The sequence below is a fragment of the Pantherophis guttatus genome, chromosome 6 (genome assembly GCF_059756535.1).
Source record: "Pantherophis guttatus breed Tessera chromosome 6, ASM5975653v1, whole genome shotgun sequence".
NCBI lineage: Eukaryota > Metazoa > Chordata > Lepidosauria > Squamata > Colubridae > Pantherophis > Pantherophis guttatus.
This window is the reverse complement of record NC_142068.1, coordinates 66,318,787-66,344,653: the sequence shown is the minus strand read 5'-3', so window position 1 is coordinate 66,344,653 and position 25,867 is coordinate 66,318,787. Positions and strand designations below refer to the sequence as shown.

At 39.0% G+C, this 25,867-nt stretch overlaps 1 protein-coding gene across 3 annotated transcripts in view; it reads right to left on the bottom strand.

The window, feature by feature from the left end:
- INPP5A (inositol polyphosphate-5-phosphatase A) overlaps positions 1-25,867 on the bottom strand; it is a 297,349-nt gene that overhangs the window by 16,530 nt on the left and 254,952 nt on the right. For all 3 annotated transcript variants that reach the window (XM_034436526.3, XM_087871686.1, XM_034436525.3), the window contains exon 12: positions 23,324-23,397. In XM_034436526.3, coding sequence (XP_034292417.1) covers positions 23,324-23,397 — 74 coding nt within the window. The remainder of the gene's footprint in view (positions 1-23,323; positions 23,398-25,867) is intronic.

The window sequence follows — 25,867 nt, the reverse complement described above, 5'->3', positions numbered from 1 at the left end:
AAAATAATTAAATATTTCAAATAAATAAAAATTAAATCCGGGTTTACATTAAGGAATGCTACTTATTTATATTAGCAAGTGTTTACACAGCAAATTTATATGAAAACTAAGGATAATCGGGAGAGGCACATTTTGAAAAATAGAACAATAAAAGTATAAGGATTAAATACATATGGAAAAGTATTCTAGTTGTTGCTAGACTCAAAAAGAAATCAAGGCTTTCAAGGTGAACGTTTTAAAATAAGATTTGTGGGATTGAAACAGCAAATGCCTTCATGCTTGAAGAGAAACTTATTTACCACCCTACGTGGTGTGATATTCTAAAACTGAGATGCATAGCTCTCTACCAAATGGGTTTACAAGCTACACTGCCATTAAAAAGATTAGTTGTGGCAAACAGCCAACTAAAGTGTACTGAACGTATTGGAACAAACCAGTGAACTCAATACCTTTTCCACCTCATCAAACCTAACAAGACTCATTTTCAAAACATATTATGAGAATTCAATTTGCTGCTTCACTGCCATACAGAAGTACAGCTTATTTTCTGAATGTTCGTGGGAGGCTTTGATGATGTAATATTCTTGCAAGCAGAAGCTCTTTGTCTGCAATTTAAGGCTTGACTTTTGCAGAGAGCCTATTAATACAGTTCTGCTTTTAAGTTGTGCATGAACCTGACATAACAAGACTATTCTTTTATGAGAAATTATTCAAATCCATCATATTTGATATTGCTCATCCTTTTCATAGCACTAACTTTCTGAGCTTGCTAGTATTATGCTCCAAGTATAGTTCATAGGCCTGCAAAGAACTGTAAAGAATTTAATATAAAGTCTGCAAACTGGTATTCTGAAGTTTCTTTTAATGTTCATATGGTTTGGAAAATTGGTATTCTTAATGCATCCTAAGGTTTTCTAGTAACAATGGCCATATGCAGAATTAGTGATAATAGATATAACAAACAGAATGAATGTCATCAGTTGAACAGGATTTATGATTTCTGTGGCAACTATGGATCTGTCCCAAATAACAGAGGGCCTATGCCTACTGGGGACTGAATTTTAGATCTGTGGTTTATCTGAGGGCAGCTGTGATGTGATCTGATGTTGGAGGATATTACCATTGCTGAAGACAGATTACTGTCTAGTTGTTCTCTTGCTTGCTGGTGCTATGGGAAGTTGGATCCTGTTCAGTTGGTCAGTCCCAAGTGACTGATGGATCCTGTCGGGTTTCTAAAGAGAACTTAGGATATTTCCTGAGGATCTGATGGAAAGCCCAACCAAGGCCTTGTTTACAACCTGGAATAGGAGTTGTTTGTAAACTGCTTTTCAGTATTAGGAACCTTTGGGACAACTGTAGCAAAGAATGAGTTTCCTTCACTTCTTAGCAAAAGATATTTTAAATACAAGTTTAAGAACTTAACAATAATACCGGTATATACTTTGGACATTGGTTTTGGAAAATTGCAAATGGTCTTAAAGGGCCAGATGGACTTGAAATTAGATTTTGAAATTAATTATTAGAATCCTTCCTGTGGGAAAATGTTATTGTTTTGAACTCTTTGAAAAACATAATAAGCTGGAACTTTGAAGGTTGGACATCTGTGAAGTGAAGGAACACAGAAGGAATTAAGATTACAATTAAAGGAGAAGAACACTTATATGTGACTTAGTAATACAGAATGAAGCAAAATGCTTCAACATTTAACATATATTGAGGTATATTTGTGGGCATGGATGCCAAATTAGTTATAATATTGTTTAATCTGTCTATAATAGATCTATGGAAGAGGAACAAGTTTACTGGACAAGACTGATACAGATCTAAAGTGGATTTAAAAATGACATGCTACAAGAATAGTATGGAAGAAGATGCTACACTGGATATATAAATGGAACAGGCTGCTCTCTTAATAACTAAAAGGCATAGACAAATAACAAAGAGTGACCTGAATAACTTTCCTATATTGGATTTACAAGAGACCTATTAAAAGTTTTGAAGAATTTGGTTAGAAGGGACAAAGAAAAAAAAAAAAGAAGAAGAAAGAAATAGGACACTATTTGAAAGGATTAAAGATCAAGATTGTGAGAAGGAAATAATATAATGTTGGTTTATTTGATCAAGGTTAAAATAAATATACTGTTATTTATGGTAATTTTAATGGACTTTTGCTATGAAGTTTTATGGATTTGTTTATAAATTCATAATGGGAAGAAGATATCATTTGTTGTACTTACCAAATCCCTTAAAATAATTGTTCTAGGTGCCCTGATGGCACAGTATTACAAGCAAACTCTGCCCACAATCTAGAGTTCGAACCTGATGGGGCTCAAGGTTGATTCAGCCTTCCATCCTTCCGAGGCCAATAAAGTAAGGAGCCAGATTGTTGGGGGTAATGACACTGTAAACCACCCAGAGAGTGCTGTAAAACACTATGGAGCGGTAAATAAGTCTAAGTGCTATTGCTAGTTCTATGTTCCATACAGGGCAGGTCTCACTGGAACAAATTCAAGGAATAATGATGAGGGAAGCATAAAGATTTTTCAATGCCACTTTAGAGGGAAAGGCAGGGTATCAATTGAACAAGCAAACAAATTTTCTTTCCCAGGCTTCCCTCAGTTATATAATTTCATTTGGTTTGGCTTGCAGCATCTCACTACATTGTGTTTCCCAACTCTCTCAAATACCTTTAATAAATCACATTGTTAAAGATGGCCATTACCCCTCAACATTGTCAAAAAAAAGTTGCCCGGTTGTGTCTTGCATTCAATCAGGGGTTGAACTTTTCTCAAGGGTATCTTTAGCTTTTTCCTGTTATCAAATCAGCTTTGACCTCTCATTACTAGATTTCCCTGAAAAAAATGACACTGGACTACTCTGCAAGGTTGTCCAATATCATTCTTTCTTCCTATGGATATAGATAAGGCTACACTGCAAGACCTAAATAATTTACAATCTCTCAGGTGCTCTTTTGCTTTTTCCTACAGTACATCAATGATAGGATTTATCTGCATGAACCTGCAGGACACTTAAACAAAAGTAGAAAAATATATATATTTTAAAAATTAAGTTATGAATTTAAAATATTTCAAATGCCTCTCTTCTCCTATGTTTTTATTTTAGGTATACCTCTGCCAATTCACAGCTATAATACCCAAATTTCCAAGTTGATTTTTATGAGGCAACAATCACTTCTCATTAGGGAAAATTCTCCAGACAGGGAGTAGATTAATCACTATTTGAACTATTCCACCATTGTTTACAAATACTGAAAAGCAGCCTTTAAAAAAAAAAGATTTATAATGCATCTAGGATCCTTGATAGCCACATTTAGGTCAGAGCACAAAGTCATCTATCCCTAATTTTTGATAGGTGTTAGGGTAGCCTGCATACTTGAGAATACATATGCTGAACATCTCAAGAAGGAAATATTAAAAACCCATGTAAGAAAAAGCAAATAAAAGTAATTGTTATAGAGATCTATTAAATATTATCCATGGAATAAATAGATATGTTCTAAGATACACACATAGGTATACTTCATAAAATTCCTGGTGCTTTACATCATCAAAATAAAAATATCCATAAGCCAAATATATACATCTGATAAATATTTATAAACCCATCATCAACCCACCCTGGTATCCTGAGTCAAAATGATGATTATAGATAAATAGTTTTACAGATAGACCTTTCTGAACACCCAGAAGACTCCATCCAGATGTCTGGGACAAGCAGTTCCAAACAACTGGAATATAAAAATATCCTCCATAGGAAAAAGGGCATAGTCACACAATCCACATATTTGTCTATTCAATGCACCTGATAGTTGAGGTTCACCTCCTACAGGATACCAAGCTACTAGAATTAAATAGGTTAGTTTGCATTTAGAAAACTATAATAGCCCTTTCTAATGCTCTGTTAGCCAACTGGTCGAGATGTGTATCTCATTTAGTCAAAATCAGGAGGGTAAACATGGCTTGCAAACATGGAAGTTAAGGTACGTCTTAAACAGCTGCTGCTTGCATAATACTAGAACACCATGGTGACTAAACTAACAAAGTCAAAGGTCATAAAAAAGAGGTGTGTGTGTAATATATAAACCACACAATTCAGTAGCAAAGGGAAATGAGGGTAAACAGAGTCAAAGCTTAATATAGTACTTAATGCAAAAACAGAGAAAAGATATGCACTGTGAATCCTTCCTGTTTGGTTTTCGACCATATACTGTATTTTAATAAACTCTCTCACAGGCATTGAAAGTGATTCTTTTGAGTAGAGCTGAATTGATCTGTAACTTCAATTTGACTGAAGTGGCATAGGTGATACAGTAAATATTTTTCTACCATTACAAGTTAGATGACTTCTACTATGTTGCAATAACCCCAATCCAGCTGTCCCTTACAGAGTTAGTTGCTTTATCATCATGGATGAAATGATGTTTCTATTTGGCTAACAGGTCAAACTGGTTTTATTTTCATTATCAAGTAACAAGTTATTTGTTCCCAAGTAAAATATCCTTGAACAGATTGAAAAATATATCTACCACTAACGCATGGAATTTTGGGAGTGTTAATGCAATACATCGACATATCATATATTTTCCTGGGTCAATTTAGTTGCAATGGCTATTATAGAAAGGGCAGGAAATGCTGTCTATATTATATTTAGAAAATAAGATTCTGTATTCAACAGCATCCAAATGCTAGCCAATATGATCTGTATAAATAGTATAGTTCCAGTAATGTATTCCAAGACTTACAATTCAATTACCATATATACTCATGGGCAAGCCTATCCATGGACAAGCCAACCCCAAGTTTTTGGGTGTATTTTAGCACTAAAATTCCTGGCTTATTTTTGGATATATATCATAAGACAAGTAATTTTAGACATCATTAGATACACCAGTACATTACTGCCTCTTTTTTAAAAAAATAGTTTCTGGATTTTTATTTTTAGAATATACATCAACATCAATACATGAACAGTGCGGCATCTGGGTATCGTTCATTTTGGGACAAAATGTAATGTATTTGTTACATTAATCAAACTTATGAAATCCTAGTGTTAATATACATATTTGTTTTAAAGTAGTCATTCAATATTTCAATGTTCCATTTAATGCCATTCACAATATTATTTGAGTTTACACAGTACTGCCCTCTTTCAACCTCTAATCTTTCCCTCTAGTTATTGCTTTTATTCTATTGTATGAAAAATATATGTGTTAATATTCCCCCTATTTCTTATTTCTGCTTCTATTCTGGCTTCTAGTCAGGTCACCATTACTAATCCTAGTGTTAATACACTGTTTATATTAAGATATAATCCTTTATTATTTAATTATTCAATGTTTCAATGCACCATTCTAGTGCCAAACCATATTATTTAAACATACTTAATAATACCATCTTTCAACCTCTAATCTTTCCATCTAGCTATTACTTTATATGAGAGTATATATTCTTATTTCTACCTCTATTTTAATTTTTAATCAGGCCATCATTATATTAAAAAAAAGAGAGGGAAAAAATTATTTCTATCCATCATCTCTTGCCCGTATTAATATTTCAATTCTTATTTGTTTTTTAGCTTGCCTCCCATACTCCTCTCTGGATCCTTGTCTTTATCTACATCTATATCTTCACTGTTCAGTTTAAACATTTCTCCCATCTCTATCCTCTTATGCTGCCAGGCCTCCAAAGAATCTACCCAGGCCACTCTCTCCCTTTCAAAAGTATCTTCCTGCTTATCTGATTCTATTTTTAAATCTCTTAAAATTTCCCCAGGGTTTATTTCATCAGTCATTATTATCTTTATTATCTTCTCCTTCTCATCTTCTTGCTTTATTTGCTGATTTGTCTGTTCTGTCTTTCCCCCCATGTTTTCTATTGTTTCCTCTTTCCTGGAATATTGGTCTTCATTCATTATCAGTTGAAGAGTGTTTTCTATTTTCCCATTTATGCCATAATAGGTTCCCATTTTCCATAATAGGTTCTTTATCTCCCTGTAATTCTTTGTCATATTGTCCTTAATGCTTTGGAAGATCAACACCATTTCTTTTGAAATCTCACTTATTGCCCCCTGATGGAGCATCTTGTCTTATTTCAGTAAGTCCCGCTCTTACTCAATTGTCCAAAACAATATATTCAAGCCTAATGTTGCTCCTCAGAAAGTACAAAGCTCGTAATTCGTTATATTCTAAGATTATTCAATCAGTTCCATTTAGATAGTTCAGGAAGCTTTCAAAAAACCAGAAGTCACTTAACTTTGCTTAAGAGTCTGACTTATTTCTACAGTTGAGTCTCCAGTAATCATAAAGTAGATAATTATAGAACAGTAGGTATCACCACAGATGAGTATTGTTTATTTCTCTTATCAGAAACTTTCCTAGGCTTGTAGGGGTATGGTATATTTTCCATTCAACAGTAGGAGGCACCCTCAGTTTAGGTTTCAGTGTTGTTTCAAATTTTAATCCAATTTTAATTCAATTTGTGGAAGCAAAGTCAATTATTCAAGTAGATAGTTCCAGCATTTTAAGATGCATTTCCACAACAACGCCGACCCAGTTTGAAAGTCCAATTTTCTATGATTTTAAAAAGTCTTTAGCTCTTCTCCCCTTAGTTTCTTTCTTTCAGGTTTAAATTTTTTCTCTGTATAATTGTTTGCCACTTTAACAAACAGTTCTAACAGTCTCTTTTCCCGGATTTTCTCTTTTTTTTCCTTTTAAAGTTGGGGTCTAAATAAAAAAGGAATCTTCTCACCCAGCTCCAGTCACTTTCCATCTACACCGTTCCTGCACTTTCTTTGTTGCCACGGATGTCTCAGCTTCATGGCAGCCATGATGGCTGCCTCTTCTCCTTGTCATGGATGAGAGGGAAGAAGCCCTAAGTCAAGCAGGAGAGTTGTAGCTCTCCGCGACCTGCAGGGCACCTGTCTTTTCTTCACCAGCCTACAGGGTGGCTTTAGCTCCTTTTGGAGCCCTCCAATAGGGAGAACTCAGCGTGTGAGCGCAGAGACCCGCTCCTCAAGTCTGATCTCGCCACAATGTCAGCCAGAAATCCCCACAATACTACCTCTTATAGAAGAAGTAAACACTTTTCTAATCTAATATTGTTATAAAAATCAACACAGCCAATCTACATGTTAAACAAACTTTGGACAATTTGTAATACTCATTTTTTCCATCTCTACTTTCTCATGGGAAAAGCTTATTACAGGTAGTCCTTGATTTACAATCATTTGTTTAGCCATTATTCAAAGTTATGATGACACTGAAAAAAGTGACTTATGACCATCACAGTCACATGATTAAAATTCAGATGCATGGAAATTTGAATGTATTTATGATGATTGCAGTATCTTTGAATCTTGTTATTACCTTTTGCGACTTTCTGACAAGCAAAGTCAATGGGGAAATCAGATTCATTTAACAACCGTTTTACTAACTTAATAACTGCTATGATTCACTTAACAACTTTGGCAAGAAAGATTGTAAAACTTACTTAGCAACTGTCTTTAGCAATGAAAAGTTTGGGCTCAATTCTGATTGTAAGTTGAGGACTATCTGTAGTTCAAGATACAGGATAAATCTTGATAACTCAGATCCTGACCAAGGATGATCTCAGATCCTCACCTGGGAATGAGATTTATAGTGTTTAGAATTAAACTTAACTAATTGATACTTCTTAACTATCAAGGGCTGTAATGGAAACAGTGGAAAACTAAAGTAACATAATGAGTGCCTTCTAAGAAAGAAAGAACAAATTGCTGTATTTCAGAGTAACTTTGCTTGATGCTCCTCAACATGACGCACAGCAAAAAGAACTGTGATATTCTGAAATTATAGACATCTGAAGGAGAAATCAGAAAAAGTCAAGATGGCAACTGCAACCATGTGATCACGGCAGGGCTATAACTGCTTAGTCACAGCAGCCATCTTGACTTTTTTGGATTCCTCTTCAGATTTCCGGTGTTTTGTTGAATAAAATGAAAATACGTTATAGAAGTAAGATTGTGAGAAAAATTCTAACAATTCAAAAATATGCACAGGTTAGAATAAATCAAAGAAATCAAATGTGGAAAGAAAATCCCTAGCATAGATGAGATTTGACCTATTATTCTTTCTTCTAAGTGTCAGGGCAAAGAAACTGTTAGCTCAGAGAGGGTCTGCTGAGAGGAAACAAAATTACAGAGGAGAGAAGATATCTGAGACATGAACATATGTCCAAGCAGTAAATTACATGACAGCCTAATGCAATGACAAACAAGAACAGGTCACTTTAAGAGAATGATTAATACATGAGATTACTGTGCATGCATACTTATCTTAAAGCAAACCTTGTAGGTGGGTGTGAACCCCTGGTAAGTCAGCTCCTATCTCCTCCATACAACAGCTACAAGAATAATTATAATTAATGGAGAGAGGTGATAAAGTTAACAATTGCCCACCTGTATCGTGGCTAACCACAATGTCCTTATTTTGTTTTTCACACCTACTGCCTTTCCTAGTGATTATAGTCTACCAAATACCTATTTCTAGCTCACCCTGAGCTTCCTGTTTGCTGAATGTCAAGGTGTCAGGCAGCTGATAGAACCTACACTGTTCAAAAGAATGACAGTGTGTTGTAAGTAGCATAGTACAAAATAAGAGTACGTTAGAAACAAAATAAAGACTTTAATTTTGCTGCAGACGAGATTCCCGAAAAACAGAACTTCTCAGGTGTCAGGCAAGTTGGTTCCGACTCCAACAAGCCGCAGGTAGACTGTGCCAATTGTCTGGCTGGCAAAAATGCAAATGCAATGAAATCAAGATATGCCCAGCAAGCACGTTGTTGAGTGCCAACTTTCAGCAGTAGAGAGAAGTTCTCAGTTCACATATGGGAAAAAGTTGAACAATCGCATCATTTGCTTCTTCTTTTATGCATACTGGTATAAAAACAGAAAGCTCTTAGTAAATAATAAATAATTATGATTTAATACCTTTGGAAAAATGAGGACACAATTTGAGATAAATTTGATATCCTATCTCTACTCTGAGGCTGTTAACCAATTTCACTCGTCAGGCAAGACTATATTACATTTAGCTGAAGCTTCATTGTTTAGCCAGCTGTCATAAATTGCTGCATGTTCACAATAGGTGTATAGAAATCAGGGGTGGGTTCTAAAATTTTTTACTACTGGTTCTGTGGGCGAGGCTTATTTTGTGGGCGTGGTTTGATGGTCATGTGACAATTCTTTAGGATTTAGCAGAGATACTGGTCTACCAGGCTTTTAACTGCTTGCAGAGCTGTACTGGTGTACCCATTTGTTCTTGGAGTGTTCCGGTCTACCCATTTGTTTTTGGAAGCACCAGTCTACCCATTTGTTTTTGGAGGCACCGGTATACTCATTTGTTTTTGGAGGCACTGGGCTACCCATTTGTTTTTCGAGCGCACTGGTCTACCACCACACTGCCTTTTAACACTGATCAGCTGTAGGGTGGCCCTTTGAAACCCTGCGGCAAGAGTTTAAACAGTTTTTTTCCTTCTAGCCGATGAGCTGGGACTTGGGAGGCAGCGAATAGATTGGGGGCGGGGCCAAATAAAAGGTAAGAATAACGCGGGGGGGGCAGCTCCTGAACAAAGAGAACCGGTTCGGTGACGTCATATGGTCACCACTACCGGCTCGGCCGAACCGGGAGGAACCCACCACTGATAGAAATTACGACTTCATTGCACAAATTAGGAGTATCATGTCATTTGTATAATTCATGTCATATGCATGATGATGTCAATGATGCACTTTAAATCTCTTGTTCTTCTGTGAACACCCACATAGATAAGCTGTTTTAGCACTGAACTTTTGAAAATGTTCATTATTTGGCCATATAAAATGAGCTAAGTCACTTTTCAACTGCAGGTACTCCTCGAATTAACAACAGTTCATTTAGTAATCGTTTGAAGTTACAATGGCACTGAAAAAAGTGACTTATGACCATTTTTCACACTTACAATGATGGCAGCATCCCCATGGTCATGTGATCAAACTCCAGACTTTTGGAACCTGACTCATATTCATGATGGTTGCAGTGCCCAGGGTCATGTGATCACCTTTTGCCAGCTTCTGACAGGCAAAGTCAATGGGGAAGCCAGATTCACTTAACAACTGTGGCAAGAAAGGTCATATAATGGGGCAAAACTCATTTAACAACTGCTTTGCTTAGCAACAGAAATTTTAGGCTCAATTGTGATTTTATGTCGAGGACTACCTATAATGATGTACATTACTGCTTTATTCTGGATCAATATAAGGGCAACCATTAGACCAGTGGTTCTCAACCTTCCTAATGCCGCGACCCTTTAATACAGTTCCTTATGTTGTGGTGACTCCCAACCATAAAATTATTCCTAAAACCATTGAAAATATGTGGTTTCTGATGGTCTTAGGCGACTCCTGTGAAAGAGTCGTCCGACCCTCAAAGGGGTCGCGACCCACAGGTTGAGTACTACTGCATTAGACCATTGTATCTCACTTGTGCGATGAAGCCAGAGAGGTTCCTACAAATAAGAAGACCACTTGTCTAAGTCACCGCAGACACCTTTTTTCATTTTAAGGCCCTCTGTTGCACTAGTGCCATCTCTGGGAGTCTTGGAGCCATGATTAGTGAATCATGACATCATTTGAGTGGAGTGGAGCTAAGAGGGTTTCTCTCTTTCTCTCTCAGTCTTTGCATTTTGGGAAAGGTTGTTAATGACAAAACAGGACAAAGCTGAGACAGAAAATGACAAAATTATCTAAAACTACCCAAATGAAAAAAAATGGTCCAAGTGTTTTTGTTCATTTACAAGGTTATTTCTAAATCTGATTGGAACAATTGAACTGTGGGACTTTAAAATACATTATTTTAAACTGTAAATACATTGGCTAATATTTAAAACCATTTCTAAAAATATGCATTAGAATGAAATGCATTTAGTGATATTTATGAAAATGTTGCTAATTTCTGCTTCAATTTTTGGATGAATCTGAAGTTCAGACTAGACAGATGTACAAGTAATTGGTTGCGAATTGTTATTCATATATGAACCAATGTCCTAGATAATCAAATAGTTGTTACATCTAAAAATAAATCACTGCATATCCATTACTGTTATGTTTTACAATCAAAAAGAGAAATAAACAAGTATATGCCATTTGGAATAGTACGTTGGAAAATTGATTTTTTTTCTGGACACAAAATTGGATGCTAATGACCATTAGTTTAGGGCTCACTACGTATGTTAATTACTTCATTGCCTTATATTGCCTTAAGAACTGTGGACAAGACAGCTACAAATTACATGTAGTTTCCAAATTACTTTATTAAGTGAAATAGAAGATTATCATCATTAATATGAAAAGAGGGTTCCTTGATAACAGAAATTACTTTGGAAGTGACACATTAAAATCCTTTTTTATACTTCATAACCATCATAGGAAAAAAAAGTAATTTCTGAATATGAAAAGAAAGTTGTTTTTTGGCTTGTACCACTATCATATTTCGAGACCGCCTGCTGCTACCGTCAACCTCCCATCGACCCGTGCGCTCCCACAGAGAGGGCCTCCTCGGGGTGCCATCAGCCAAACAATGTAGGCTGGTGACCCCCAGGGGGAGGGCCTTCTCTGTGGGGGCACCTACCCTATGGAACCAGCTGCCCCCAGAGATAAGGAGAATCCAAGACCTCGGTGCCTTCCGCCGTGCCCTTAAAACTTTCTTTTTTCAACAAGCCGGGCTGGCTTAACATATTTTTAAATTTTAAATTTTTAATTGATTTGTCATTTTAAACTGGGGCCAAATTAATATGTATTCTTTTAATTGTTTTTAATGTTTGTATTGTACGTTTTTATCTGGCTGTACACCACCCTGAATCCCTTGGGAGAAGGTGCGGTATATAAATTCGAAATAAAATAAATAAATAAAATAAAATAAATATTTGCTATGATTAACAAAGGTAATTTTGGACAATAACTGAACAATGCAACAATTCTTTTCAAAAACAATAATACAAACTTCTGGGTAGAGAATGACCACAAACCCAAAGCATTTAAACAACAGAATTTTAAAATGCATCCTTATATTTGTAAAGGATTAATTTTTGGGTAATATAACCACTTTATGAAGGCAGGCATTCTAAACCCCAAGAGTGATCCATTTCTGGGGCTTCTGTTCCACTTTGTTCTGTTCATTTTGTTCACTGAGCTACTTTTGGGAAATAATCTATGTAATTGAGGGTATTTAATACATAGTTAGCAATATATGATTCAGAAATTTTAACATTTTAAATCAATATTTCTTAACCCTCAACAATGTTAAGATCTTTGACTTCAACACATGCTGTAAGTCCACAGATCTTAAAGTTGTTGAGTTGAGAAATGCTGATTTAAATGCAGGCAAAGACATACATAGCAATCCAGGCATATTTGAATATTTTGAAGGATTTATCTTTCATTTTAAATTCCATGGACCTTAAAAAGTACTTGGCTGCATCATGCTTATGAGAGATATGTTAGATGAAACAATTTTCAATTATTTTGAATATGATATTAAAAACTTCCAACTATTTCAAGTATACTTTCCTTTCTTTCTTCCTCCATCTTGAGAAAGGGACTGCCTAAAAGCTAAACTGCCATTCTCAAACAAGCCAGAAGGAAGGAAACAAACAAACAATACAGGTTTGTTTATTTGAATGAATCACAATAGAAACCTGGAAGGATCGTTGGTCTTACCTGATACGTTCCTTCTCGTTGAGTGGAGACAGCAGCCAGCGTGGGTAGTGCCCATCCAATCAGCTTGAAGGACTGAGCCTGCCAATGATTTTTAGTCCCGCCCTGTTGCCGGGCATGCCCAGCTTTTGGTGAAGACTGGAAGACAGGCTCGGTGTGTGGGACAAAGGAAAGGTAAGGACAGAAAGACAGAAAAAAATCCTATGTCGATTCCAGCGTGAAAAAAAAAAAGGGAGGGTCTGGCTGCTGTCTCCACTCAACGAGAAGGAACGTATCAGGTAAGACCAACGATCCTTCTCCATTGAGAGTGGAGACAGCAGCCAGCGTGGGACATACCCAAGTTCACTGTCCCGATGTTAGGGGGGGATCACGCTGGATTGCAATGTCCTCTCCAGCAACAACCCTTTGTAGAACCCGGCGTCCAAATGAGGCTTCGGCCGATGCAAACTGGTCGAGTTTGTAGTGTCGGATGAAAGGACTAGGAGAAGTCCACGTGGCCGCCCTACAAATTTCCAGCAAGGAAGCCTGTGTCGCCCAAGCTGCCGTCGTAGCTGCGCTGCGGGTGGAGTGAGCTGTTAATCCTGAAGGACACGGAAGGGATCTGACATCATAAGCCGTGGCGATAGTCTGGCGAATCCAACGGCCGATGGTGGAAGACGAAACCTTACTGCCCTGAGAAGTAGGTAAGAAAGAGACAAAGAGGGACTCCGTACGTCGGAAAGGGGCCGTCCTCTTCAGGTAAATCCGCAGAGCCCGTCGGACGTCAAGGGAGTGCCAACGACGTTCCCGTGGATGAGAAGGGCGAGGGCAGAAATTAGGCAGGATAAGCTCTTGGGTACGGTGGAACACCGAGTTGACTTTCGGGACGAATGTAGGGTCCAAACGGAGTACCACACGGTCCATGTGGAACACGCAAAGGTCAGGACGAGTGGACAAGGCAGCAAGCTCAGATATGCGGCGAGCCGAAGTAATGGCCACTAGGAAGGCAACCTTGCAGGTGAGGAGTCTGAGACTGGTAGACTGAAGAGGCTCGTATGGAGGACTCGTAAGAGACTGCAAGACCAGAGGAAGATCCCAGGTGGGGTAGCGATGCAGAACCGGAGGACACAAATTCTTTGCTCCCCGAAGAAAACGGCGGATCAAGGGGTGTTGAGCCAGAGACGACAAGGATCCGCAGGTAAGGACCGAAGATAAAGCTGCGATGTGTCGGCGGAGAGTGTTAGGGGAGAGACCCCGGGAGAGACCCTTTTGCAAAAACATCAGGATATGTATGATAGACGGGTGAAGAGGCCTGACACCGGCCTGATTGCACCAGATACAGAAATTCCGCCAGGTGGCAGAGTAAATGCGTTCCGTAGAAGGCCGTCGGGAGGAAAGTAAGGTATGTACTACATCTGCCGGGATTTGTACCTCTCTCAAAGTGCACCGCTCAACCTCCAAACGGTTAGATTGAGCCAGGCCGGGTCTGGGTGCTTCAGGGTGCCTTGCAAGAGAATATTGTCCGAGAGAGGGATGCGCCACGATGGGGTCACCGATAGTGACACGAGGTCCGCAAACCAGGGTCTCCGAGGCCAATGAGGTGCTACAAGGATCACTTCCGCTCGCTCGGATAGAATCTTGCGGATGACCCTGGGAAGGAGAACCGTCGGAGGAAATGCGTACAGAAGGCCCGACGGCCATGGAGTTCGAAGGGCGTCGACGCCGGCCGCTCGAGGATGTGGGTACCGGGAAAAAAACAGCGGAAGTTGAGTGTTCTCGTGAGTTGCGAATAGGTCGATCACTGGATGACCGAAGCGAAGAGACAGTTCCTGGAAGAGGAGCGGAAGTAGGCGCCATTCCGCATTGTCTATCTGCCGTCGACTCAACCAGTCCGCTTGAACATTCTGTACCCCGGAGATGTGTTCCGCCCGAAGTGAACACAGGTGGCGCTCTGACCAGACCCCCAACGCGACTGCTAGGGTCAGAAGAGACTTCGATCTGGTGCCCCCCAGTTTGTTCAAATGTGCCTTTGCGGCAACGTTGTCCGTGAGGACAAGGACGTGGGCACCGGAGACCAGATGGCGGAATGACCTTAGAGCTAGAAACACCGCCTTCAGTTCCAGCCAATTGATGGGATGTCGAGCTTCCGGGGCTGTCCAAGTCCCTTGAGCCAGTTGACCTTGGCAATGGGCCCCCCAGCCCAGAAGACTGGCATCTGTCGTCACCACCACCCTCGAGGGTTCGAGGAAGAAGCAACCTGCCGAGAGAGCAGGGGAGCGCCACCAGCGGAGGGATCTTCGTACCGCAGGGGGGAGTGGAATCGGCTTCAGTGAAGTGCCTCTGCCGGCCTTCTGTAAAGGCAAGAGAAACCATTGTAGTTCCCTGGCATGAAGCTGAGCCCAGGGAACGATAGCTATCGCCGATATCATCTTACCTAAGAGTTGAGACAAGACATAGGGGGAAACCACCCGACTCCACTCAACCTGGGAAATTAACTGCCTCAGACTAGCTTGCCTATCGGGAGAAAGAAAAACTTTGCCCTGAAGAGAGTCAATCAGGGCACCCAGGTGCACTAATCTAGTGGAGGGAGAGAGATGGCTCTTCTCCAAATTAACGGAGAAACCGTGAGCCGCTAGCGTCTCAACTGTCAGACGAATATCCAAGGCAGCCTGCTGCACAGAAGGAGACAATAGCAGAATATCATCTAAATAACACATGAGGCGAATTGAACGTAGACGGAGTCGAGCCGCCAAGGCAGCCAGTACCTTCGTAAAGGTGCGAGGGGCAAAAGAAAGACCAAATGGGAGAGCCCTATATTGGTAGTGTGCTCCGTCATAACAAAACCTCAAAAACTGTCTATGGGATGGGAGGATAGGGATATGAAGGTAGGCCTCAGTTAGATCAATGGAAGAGAGGAGGTCGCCCCTCCGAACACCGTCCAGAATAGACTTTAAAGACTGCATTTTAAACTTTCGGTACACTACGTATCTGTTTAAACGTTTGAGGTCCAGAATAGGACGCCACCCCCCTGAAGATTTTGGGACTAGAAACACCCTTGAATAGAATCCCGAACCTTCCTGACCGGGAGGCACAGGGTGAATAGCCCTGATAGTCAGAAGATGCTGAACCGATGAATCCATAAGGGACCTCCTGACGGGATTACGAGAAATCGGACAGCAAACAAAGGTGTGAGGGGGGGGGCAATAAATTCAATGGCCAACCCAGATCTTAAGGTGGCCTGGACCCACTTGTCCGAGGTGGATTCTTCCCAGATAGCGGCAAAAAGAGCCAATCTACCGCCAATGGGAGGATCCAGCAGACAGTCAGCGACGGCGACGGGTGAAACGACCTCCTCCTCCTCGAAAGGGCCGCTTAAAGTTAAAGGGGCGCCCTCTAAATGACCTATCAGAAGAACCCCGCAACCTGCTGAAAGACCCATCTCTCCTAAATGAGGGAAAGGGAGAAGAAGAGGAGGACCCCCCATCCGCACCTCTGGAGTAAGAACGAGAAGGGTAAGGTGAGAAACGGGGCGGTCCTCTCCGGAAAACAGCTGCTAACACCTTCTTTTTGTCCCTAGTCTCTGTAAGGAAAGGATCTAAGGCGTCCCCGAAAAGCTTCGTGCCTTTAAAGGGAACCGAAGCTAATCGCCACTTGTGTCTGGCATCTGCCTGCCAGTGACGGAGATACAACAAACGACGAGCCGTGACTGTCGAAGCCAAGGATTTTGCGGAGAACCTGGCAGCATTCAGAGTAGAATCCGCAGAAAATTGGACAGCAGCCACAATTTTATTCAGGTCTTGTCTGATACGAGTATCACCGGGGGTTAGCTTCTCCTGTAACTGACGCAACCAAAGCAACGTTGTCCGATTAAAGAAGGAAGCCGTAGTGGTTGCTTTAATCGCCCAGGAGGAGCTTAGAAAGGCCTTTTGAAGAACCTGATCAGATCTGCGTTCATCAGGCCGAAGACCTTTGTCCGGCTCGCCCGGGACATTGGAGTTAGGAAGAAGAGCGGCTACTGGAGCATCCACCGAAGGGATTTGAAGAAGAGCCTCGAGATCCGAGGAGACTTGAAAGTTTCTCTTGTCATTAGAAGAAGGTAGGGGAGCAGATGCTGGGGCTTCCCACTGTCGTTTCACTACGTCCAGAAAGAGAGGAGGAGTAGGAACGGATGTTATAGGTCTAGCTGGTTCCGCGAACATCGGGTCCAAGGATCCAGAGGCAGATGAAGGGGGTACCGGATCAGCGTTAGGAGAGGAAAGACAGGCTGTGTTAACCGCCTTGAAAAGCAATGATTTGAACAAGGCTTGAGGGAAAAGACCTGTGAAAGCCGGCTGATCCGGGGGGAGGTTCTCATCCTCCGACAGATCAGAATCAGGATCTCCTTCTTCGATAAAGGCTGAAGGATGACTGTAGTGGGAAGAAGTAGGAGAGGTGGAGCGAACTGAATGTGAGCAACCTTCATCACTGTGGCCCGCTGAAAGGGGGGAAGTCTCTCTCACTGAACCATGTCGACTGGAAAGACCCGAACGGGCGGCCAAGGACCTTTGAACCGCCGCCTCAATCATTTGTTGCAGTTGATCTGGAGGGACGACTGAATCCAAGGCGCGGGCAGACACAGGGTCAGATGACGGAGCCGTCTGCGTCGTTGCTGGATCAGGAACTGGTTGTTGAGCCACTGAGTCAGCACCCCACAAATTTTCCTCGGAGATAGTCACTGGACAATCTTGCAGAGACAGCTGATCAGGAGAAGGCGAATGTGGTACGGAGATCGGAGGTGGAATAGAAGGGGCAGGAGGTTGAGGAGGGGGGGGAGGCAACTGAGCACATGCCTTGTCACACAATCTGGTCAAAACTTTGTCTCTACGTTGTTCCGCTTTGGAAGAAGAGGATGACAAGTCACGAGAGGAAGACTTGTGATGAGAACGTGAGGGCTGAGAAGATCTGGACTGAGGCCTAGAATCTTCCATGGGAGATTGCTGGGTAGCAGACATGGAGTCTGATTGGCCAACTTCACGTGCACTGGCCTTCCGGCCGTGCTTGGACTTAGAAAGAGCCTTAGGCATGGCAACAACAATATTGAAGTAACACCCCCACACACCGTTTATATTTATGAGTCAGTAATCAGGTTCTGAATTGGTAGAGGGAGCGAAAGGAACTCCACAGAGGGTATTATTGAATAAATTATCACTTATTGATATCAATTAAGACCAGACCAACTAAATTGGGAGCGAAAACTCCACAAACTGGAATTGTGGGGGGGGGGGAGGCCCTTGAAATGTTGTTGTAAGTGAGGAAAAACCATCAAATAACTAGACAAATAAGTCACAGATCTGTGACCGTTGTAAATGAAGCACTCTGGTGGGGGCGTGAAGCTCCACTAAATTTTAATGGCCAGCAGCTAACAAACAACTGCTGCAACAGAGTAAGGGGGCGTGAAGCTCCACTGGGCTCAAGTGAACAAACCTCCGGATAGAGCCCTGCAGCACAGAAGGTGGAAGGGGGGGGCGCGAAGCTCCTCAGCTGTAATCTTGCAGTCAGCAATATAATGCGGAGAAAAACGGCCACGAGATGGATTCCAACAGGCCGCAACTGCCAGCTAGTAACGGAGAGATGGGGGCGCGAGGCTCCTCAGAAGAATTATTCAGCCCGCCACGCTCCGCATGTAATTAAGGCAGTCCGAGAGGAGCGGCTGCAAGAGGAAGCGTTCCGGCAGTAAATGAGTGAGGAGGAATGCAGGCCACCAATTTAGTGCTCTCCCCCAACGGCGGCAAATTTTTGAAATTCAAAATGGCGGGCGCCGCTATGGAATGCCTCCCGAAACGGCCGATAATAAACGGAGGCGAAATAAGCGGAAGCGAGAGGGCGAGGGGAACGCTACAGGAGAGAATGTCCCCCGAAGATCAAAAAGTCCAAAAAGCCCTCCCTTGAGGAAATCGAGGGCAAGGAATCCCAAGCCCCTAGCAGAGTCAGGAGAGATCGCTGCTAGCCTAGGCCTGGTTCCTTACTCAAACTCACAAATACGAAGTCTAGACGGTCCAAGTCAGCCAGAAAAATCAGTCAGTGTCCCAGTCGAATCACGAAGGCGAAGTCAAACAGTCCAAGTCCAAATTTTTTGAAAAACACCAATAGTAAAGGGGGAAAATGAGAAATTTTTGGCCAGAGAAAAGTCCCACACACCAGTCAGCGCTGAAGGACTGAGCCAAAAGCTGGGCATGCCCGGCAACAGGGCGGGACTAAAAATCATTGGCAGGCTCAGTCCTTCAAGCTGATTGGATGGGCACTACCCACGCTGGCTGCTGTCTCCACTCTCAATGGAGAATTATTTCATTCACAGTCCCATTTTTGTCAACCTTCTACAATATATACCAGTGATAGGATATATATCATATATACTTCATATCACTCATGTATTAACTTTAAATTGTGATGCATTGCTATGTTGGCCAGCTTATAATGCACCTGAGTTTAAGAACATTTGAAGTTTTGAGAAAGTAACCAAAAAATTCTAATTTCACAGAAAGGATGAGATTTTAGTGGAGATAGTCTCTCCCAGTCACCCAAACTTCTCTCACTTTCTCGCATACATAAGTGAGTTAGGAAATCATAAATCCTGCTAGAACAGCAATCTTGCAGTTACTGAAAGCAAGATCTTGGGAAACTATTTTGTATTCTAAACTGTGTATGTGTGTGTGTTATGTAGATTATTTTTGGTTTAACATGATGTACAACATAACCAATACAATTTGTAAAAAACAGGTCATTTTAACATTCAACATATCATAATTTTAAAACCTTGGGTTAGTATTATTTTTTAATATAGACAATGTGTTAGTGTTTGTTTACAATTTGGGACTTTTGATTTATCATAAACTAATTTTTGCATACAGAAAATGTCTTTGTGTAACATGCAAGACAAACCCATTTTCTATGGAAATCCATATTTAACCATTTTTTTACCCTCTTACTTTGCAAAATAAAAAGTGATTATAACATATTAACATATAAATGATTATTGTCACAATGCATTAAAATATAACTGAATCTTCTTAACTAAGCATAGCTAAATCATTTTAAAGGCAAATTTCCTATATCCTTATCTGTCATTTTAAAAAAGTATTCTGTGTCTGGTGTTTGGATACCATTTGGATTTACAAGAACCCAAATCATTCTGCATAACATCATACCAGTAGAAAGGTCATCCACCCATTAATTTCTTATGAACCATGCTCTGTAATTCATAATCCAGATAATAGTGTGAGTCTATGTTACATGCCACATATATTGTACAGTATATATTATAACATACTATGGTATATGTATTCAGCTAATATTTATAAAGATAAAATGACTAGTTCAAGATAATATAAGAATAATTTTTATTTATTGCCAAAAGACTAAATGTATCAAGTAACAGTCAAGACAAAGAAAGGCAATGCTCTTTTCCTGTCATATCACCTTGTAATTCTTTGTTTCTACTATTAAAAATTCATTTATTTGTTTAGATATCTATTTAAATTAGATTTCAAAGACTGCCTAATCTTCCCATTACTCAGGGAATGTAGAGAGAAAAGATGACCTTGAAAAAGATATGCAGATTACGCTTAAACAATGGAGGCTGATTATATAGTATAATCAGTATACTATATAATATATTATATTATATTGAGTATATTGATTCTCTGTTCTAGGACAACTTTGTGCAGCCAGCTCACCGCTGCCAACTTGCCACCGCCAGCTCATCTCTGCCAACTCACCACCACCAATACAACCAATTCGTCATGGGGCAAACTCAGCACATCCAATTCACTGCGAGGACAACTTGCCACAGGCAGTTGGAGGGAAAGCCGGGCAAGTGAGCGAGCAGAGTGCAGAGTGCAGAGTGGTGGTGGCAGCCGGGGGCTTCCCATTTTCACACCCCCTCCCACCACTGCCCTGAGCTCCGGGCTGTTCAGAGTTCAGGTGGTTTAGCAACAGCAGTGAGCAAGGACGTAGTGGAGGCTGAGAGTGTTCCATTTTCAGTCCTAGTGTGAAAATGAGTGTCATGGCCTCCGCCACCTGTTCCACCACTGCTGCTGCTACCAAATGGTCCAAACTCTGAGATTGGTGGCAGTGGGGATATGTGAAAAATGAAGCTTTGTGCACTCCATGAAATTCAGATACTACAACGAAGATCCCTATTAATAGCAAATATAGATTAGTACTAAATTGATGCTGATGTGACCTTGCCTTTAATTAAAATTCCCAGAGAAAGCACAGATATCAGATGGGAAAATTCTTGTTACCACTAGTTTTTACAAGGCAATGGTGATCTTTTCAGGTGAATATAAGAATGGACACTGGGGATTATTAGCACCTATGTGTCGGGCACAGAGCAGATGCAACCATAAACTATCCAATATAACTCCTTATGAATGTTAATAACTATATTATTGTAAGCACTTACTTTATTATCCTCTGGTTTCACTTTAGAATCTCTCTCACACATGCACAACTTTTGCATAAAGAATCATTTTAAAACATAAATGGAAATGTCTGAAAAATCCAATTCATTCTTGCATTGCTTTCATAAATTGATTTCTGAAAGAATAGTTGTTATAAGGAATTCAAGCAGTCTTGAGAACTATTTTATTAATTTGAGGCCATTTGATTTTCTCAATGGAAAAGCAACTAACTGAATTGTGGGAATATTTTTCGATGTCTGCAATAACTTTGTATTGTAAAAGTAAATCCAACAGACTTCAATTTAAACTGAAAATTGGATTTTCACCACATTCAAAAACTGAGGTTGACGTATAAATTCTATACATCAATTTTATTTGATATCTAAATCAGAATACACTTTCGGTAATATGGATTGAACTTTTCATATTTTATACTTGGTGACTTACACTGTGCTGATCATGAGTTTTGTTATTCATGCTTAACTTGAGTTTAATAGAAACGTTAGTCTTTTAAAACAATACAATATATTCAATTACTCATAATTAATCATGTTACGTTGGAAAACTATAATCTGCATATTATTTTTATATCCCTTGTCTATTGACTTGTATTTCATGCTTTTATCCCTTGTTCCTTTTCATGTATCATTTTTAAAAATAGTTTATAAATCTCTCTCTCCCCTGAAAAAAACTATTAGTATAATTTGGAAGGAGAGGAAACTAATAAGTTGATAATACAAATTATGTATTATAGAACATGTTTAAGATATTAATCTGATGAATTTTAAGCTATTCACACTTAGTGTTACAACTTGTCTATGAAATTATCTTTTAACTTTGGGATATAATTATACTAATCATCTATTTATACTATAATTTATTTATTGATCAATGTTATACATATAGTACCCAGCAATTTACATTTTCAAGACGATCAATATTAACATTTCAAACAATAAAAATAACAACTGAAAAAGACAGGGAAAAAGGAAGATAAAATAAACTACTTGAAATATAAAGCTAAATAAAAGCTTAATGTTAGAACTTTATGACCTTGATGGGACAGATCACTCTACAAGTGAAATATTACTATAAAAACTGTTTGTATATTCACAATGAGTTTTCAGAATGTACTGTTCAACCTTGGATACAAAACAGGTTCTTTTTATTCTTTCCTATATGTTCCTAGAGATGAAAACAGCCATATGTATCAGTTTAGTTCCTTACTCAATGCAAATCGAAGCATCTCAATCAAGCGGCTGTTCTACTCCTTCATGAACACTTACAGTTGAGCCTACAAGTTTAATTTGATAATTGGTTTCGCTGTTAAGAAGTTTCACTCAATGTTAGACTGGAATTTGTTCTCCATTAATTCAAGAGCATTATTTCATGTCTTGATTTTGAAACAAGAGAGACCAATTTCTATGTGATCCTTTCCAGAAACTTCAAGAATGCTTTCATTTCTTTCCAGTGTCTTCTTCCTAATTCCAAATTTCATTACTGTAATTTGGACTTTTTTCCAGGCCCTTCTATTGAACAGTTTGCATGAATTCATCTTAAAGTATGATGCCTTGAATTAGACAGATTATACTCAGGGCAGAGTACGATTGACTCAGAACAGAACCTTGTTCCCTGTGATTTGGAAATTATTTCTTTTTTTTCTCGATAACAAGAAATGGATGTTCAGTATTTTTATGTGCTCTACAACATTGGAAGGACTAATCCAGGCAGCTGTCTGGAATCAACACTGACTCGAAGGCACAGAAGCAAACAAGTAAGCAAACAATCCTATTCTCATACTATTCTAAGAATATAATAGCAGACAAAAGCAAACAACAAAAGTATACAATAAACAAACTAGAAAAGAAAACCATAAGAATGTTATGTGGTCATCTGTAATTTATATTCAGCAAAACATCCCATAGAATTTACTCCTAGTTATATTTGCATAACAAATGACATATCCAAATATAGATATATAAAAGTACATTTTGGTTTTGATTAAAAAAAGTTGAAATCTTGAGATGGAATCACATCCTTTCATAGACCCAGTAACAAAAATCCTATAATGACCAAAAAATTAGTTTACTATATTTCAAGGCTATTTAGGATCAGGATGTTAAGAAAAAAACAATCTCTCTGTCTCTCTTTCTTACCTGGGAGGAAATGAAATGTCCAGTTCATATAATTTGTCTTTAAAGACTGACAGCTCTTTGTCAAATTCCAAAAGCTAATGGAAGAAAAACAGAAGACAATATTAAAATAAACACAAGTTCTGTTCTGCTTAAAAATAAAAATGGTTGGGAACATTTTGAATTGCTATGTTGTAATTAGGCTTTGAGATTTTGCTAAAAGCAAAACATAGAAAAAAATAATGAAGTTTGCTGGAAATTCTTTAAAGTTTAAAGAATTTACTTTAAAGTAAATTTTAAAGTAAAGTAACATGCTGAGAAAAAAACAACAACCTCAGCATCAAAAATTACCCTGTTAAATGTTTTTAAGAATGCATGACTTCAGTGATAAAAAAGATTAGATCAGATTTTTAAAAGCAAGGTATATCAAAAGTAAAGTATGTTAGAAAAATTGCACTTTCTGATAAACAATCTCCCAGTCATTTTATTATTTAGTAATAAAAGTAAAGGTTAGGAGGAAGAAGATGTGAAAATTGAAATTTTTGTTCACAGCCCCACCCCCAGGAAATATTTCTATTGAGACAGTTAACCAGTTTTCTCCAGGTTAGTAGAACAAAACGTTACACTCATATGAGACTGTAGCAATCTCAGGAAGGCACCAAAATAGAACCAGCAGAATTATATGTTGTAAGCCATTTTCAATATTTATACATAGAATATTTTGTCCACTAAGAAAATTGATGCATAAGCTTGCATTCAAGTGGATATTTCAATCCAAGAAATATCCTGATGGACAATAAATCCCCTCCCTCCCCATTATTCCATACCTAACAACTGGTGGTGAATCTGACATGCAAATGAACATGTAACATAATTGGCCCTTTGCTGTCTAAGCCACTTTCAGTTTTGGCATGCATGCCATTGAAAACAACACTCCTTATAATACTGGTGTGTTTACTCCCTGTTCATTAATCATGTCCCAACTCACAGCTGTGCTGATACCATTGTATCAATGGCAGAGGTTCCGAATGAAATTAGATTATGTTCTTCTTTCCCCTCTGCTCCCTCATAAATCATTCCTGAAATGTGCAATTAGCAGCTACTTGTACACATTAATTATCTGTGTGAAAAGCAGATACCTGAACCACCTGCACAACTGATTAGCTCCCTCCCTTGTGACCCACCTATGTTACTTTCAGTCTCCAACTGCATTGTTCCTGGCCACCAATCTAGGTGGATGTTTGCCAACAGTGGCTGTGCACAGATGCCAACATTAAAACCTATTCCTCTTTTTCTTGAATTACTTCTTGTCACAGTGAGCAAAACTCCTGTTCTATAAATGGAAATATCAAAAGTTCAAAAAATCAGAAGTTTAAAGTGAGATACCAATACCCATAATGAAATTCCCAATCAAATGTCTCAAAGGACACAATAAAATAGTGCAAGTTGTATGCCCCATAAATGCCTTTAAATCAATACTTGAGAATCAAAATTGAGGACACCTAAGCATTATCTAATTTTAAGAGTTCAAGATCCCCTGTGACATTATAATTTAATTGACATGCCACCTTTCTACAATGACAGCTTACGCAAAAAAACACATCAGACTCCATGAGAGAGAAGGAGAGAAAAGGGGGAAGGGGAAACTCAAGCTGAATTTAACTAAAGCTAACAGAAATGCACAACAGTTTAAAAACAAGATGCTACGGATTGCTTAATAGCTGAATACAAATATTTGTATTATTGTTTCCTTCCCCTTATATCATACAGCTCAGAGTTCCTGTATCAGTGAGATGGGCAGCATAGACATTTAATATATAAATAAATAAGTAAGTACATATCTGATACAAATCAATTTGACCTGCTTTAATTAAAGATGTATCACAGTGAAGTGATATGTAAATTATATTAATAAATAAAACTAATATTCTCTCTTAACTATGATGTGAAAAATAGATTTGGGTTGCTCTCTGTATTAAACGTATCTTATCCACATTAGCAATGGTTCAAATTAAAGCAGATAATGAAACATGAGGCTTTGTTAAAATCAGAAAGAGCAAAAAGAATCCTATTTGGAGCAGGAAAACTAAATAAGGTCAAAATTATGTTATATGCATGAGCATCATGCCCTTTAATTTCATGCCTATTTCATTTTCATATAAGTCACTGCATACTGGTATATGCTGTGTACTTAATCACTAGTATTATCATAGCATAATATGTGATCAATGTTTATTATAAACATGATGGAAAAATAGAAAGGAAATCCCCAATAGATACATACATGCATCATATAAAGAGACATACGTATCTTGCTTTTCTTTCTGACAATGGATGGGAAGGAACTTCTCTGACCTTTCTGCTTTTGCTGAACTCCAGCTCCTAAGGAATTTCCCCCCTCCCCCCACAAGTACAATATGATTTCGTTTCTCCCAAATTTTGGAGAAAATAATATTATTAATATCCAGAATATTAAAATCTTCTACAGGATATATGGAAAACTGCTATACATTTCTTCTTTTTGTAGGCCAGGGAGATACCTGCATTATATAACTCCAGAGAGTGCTA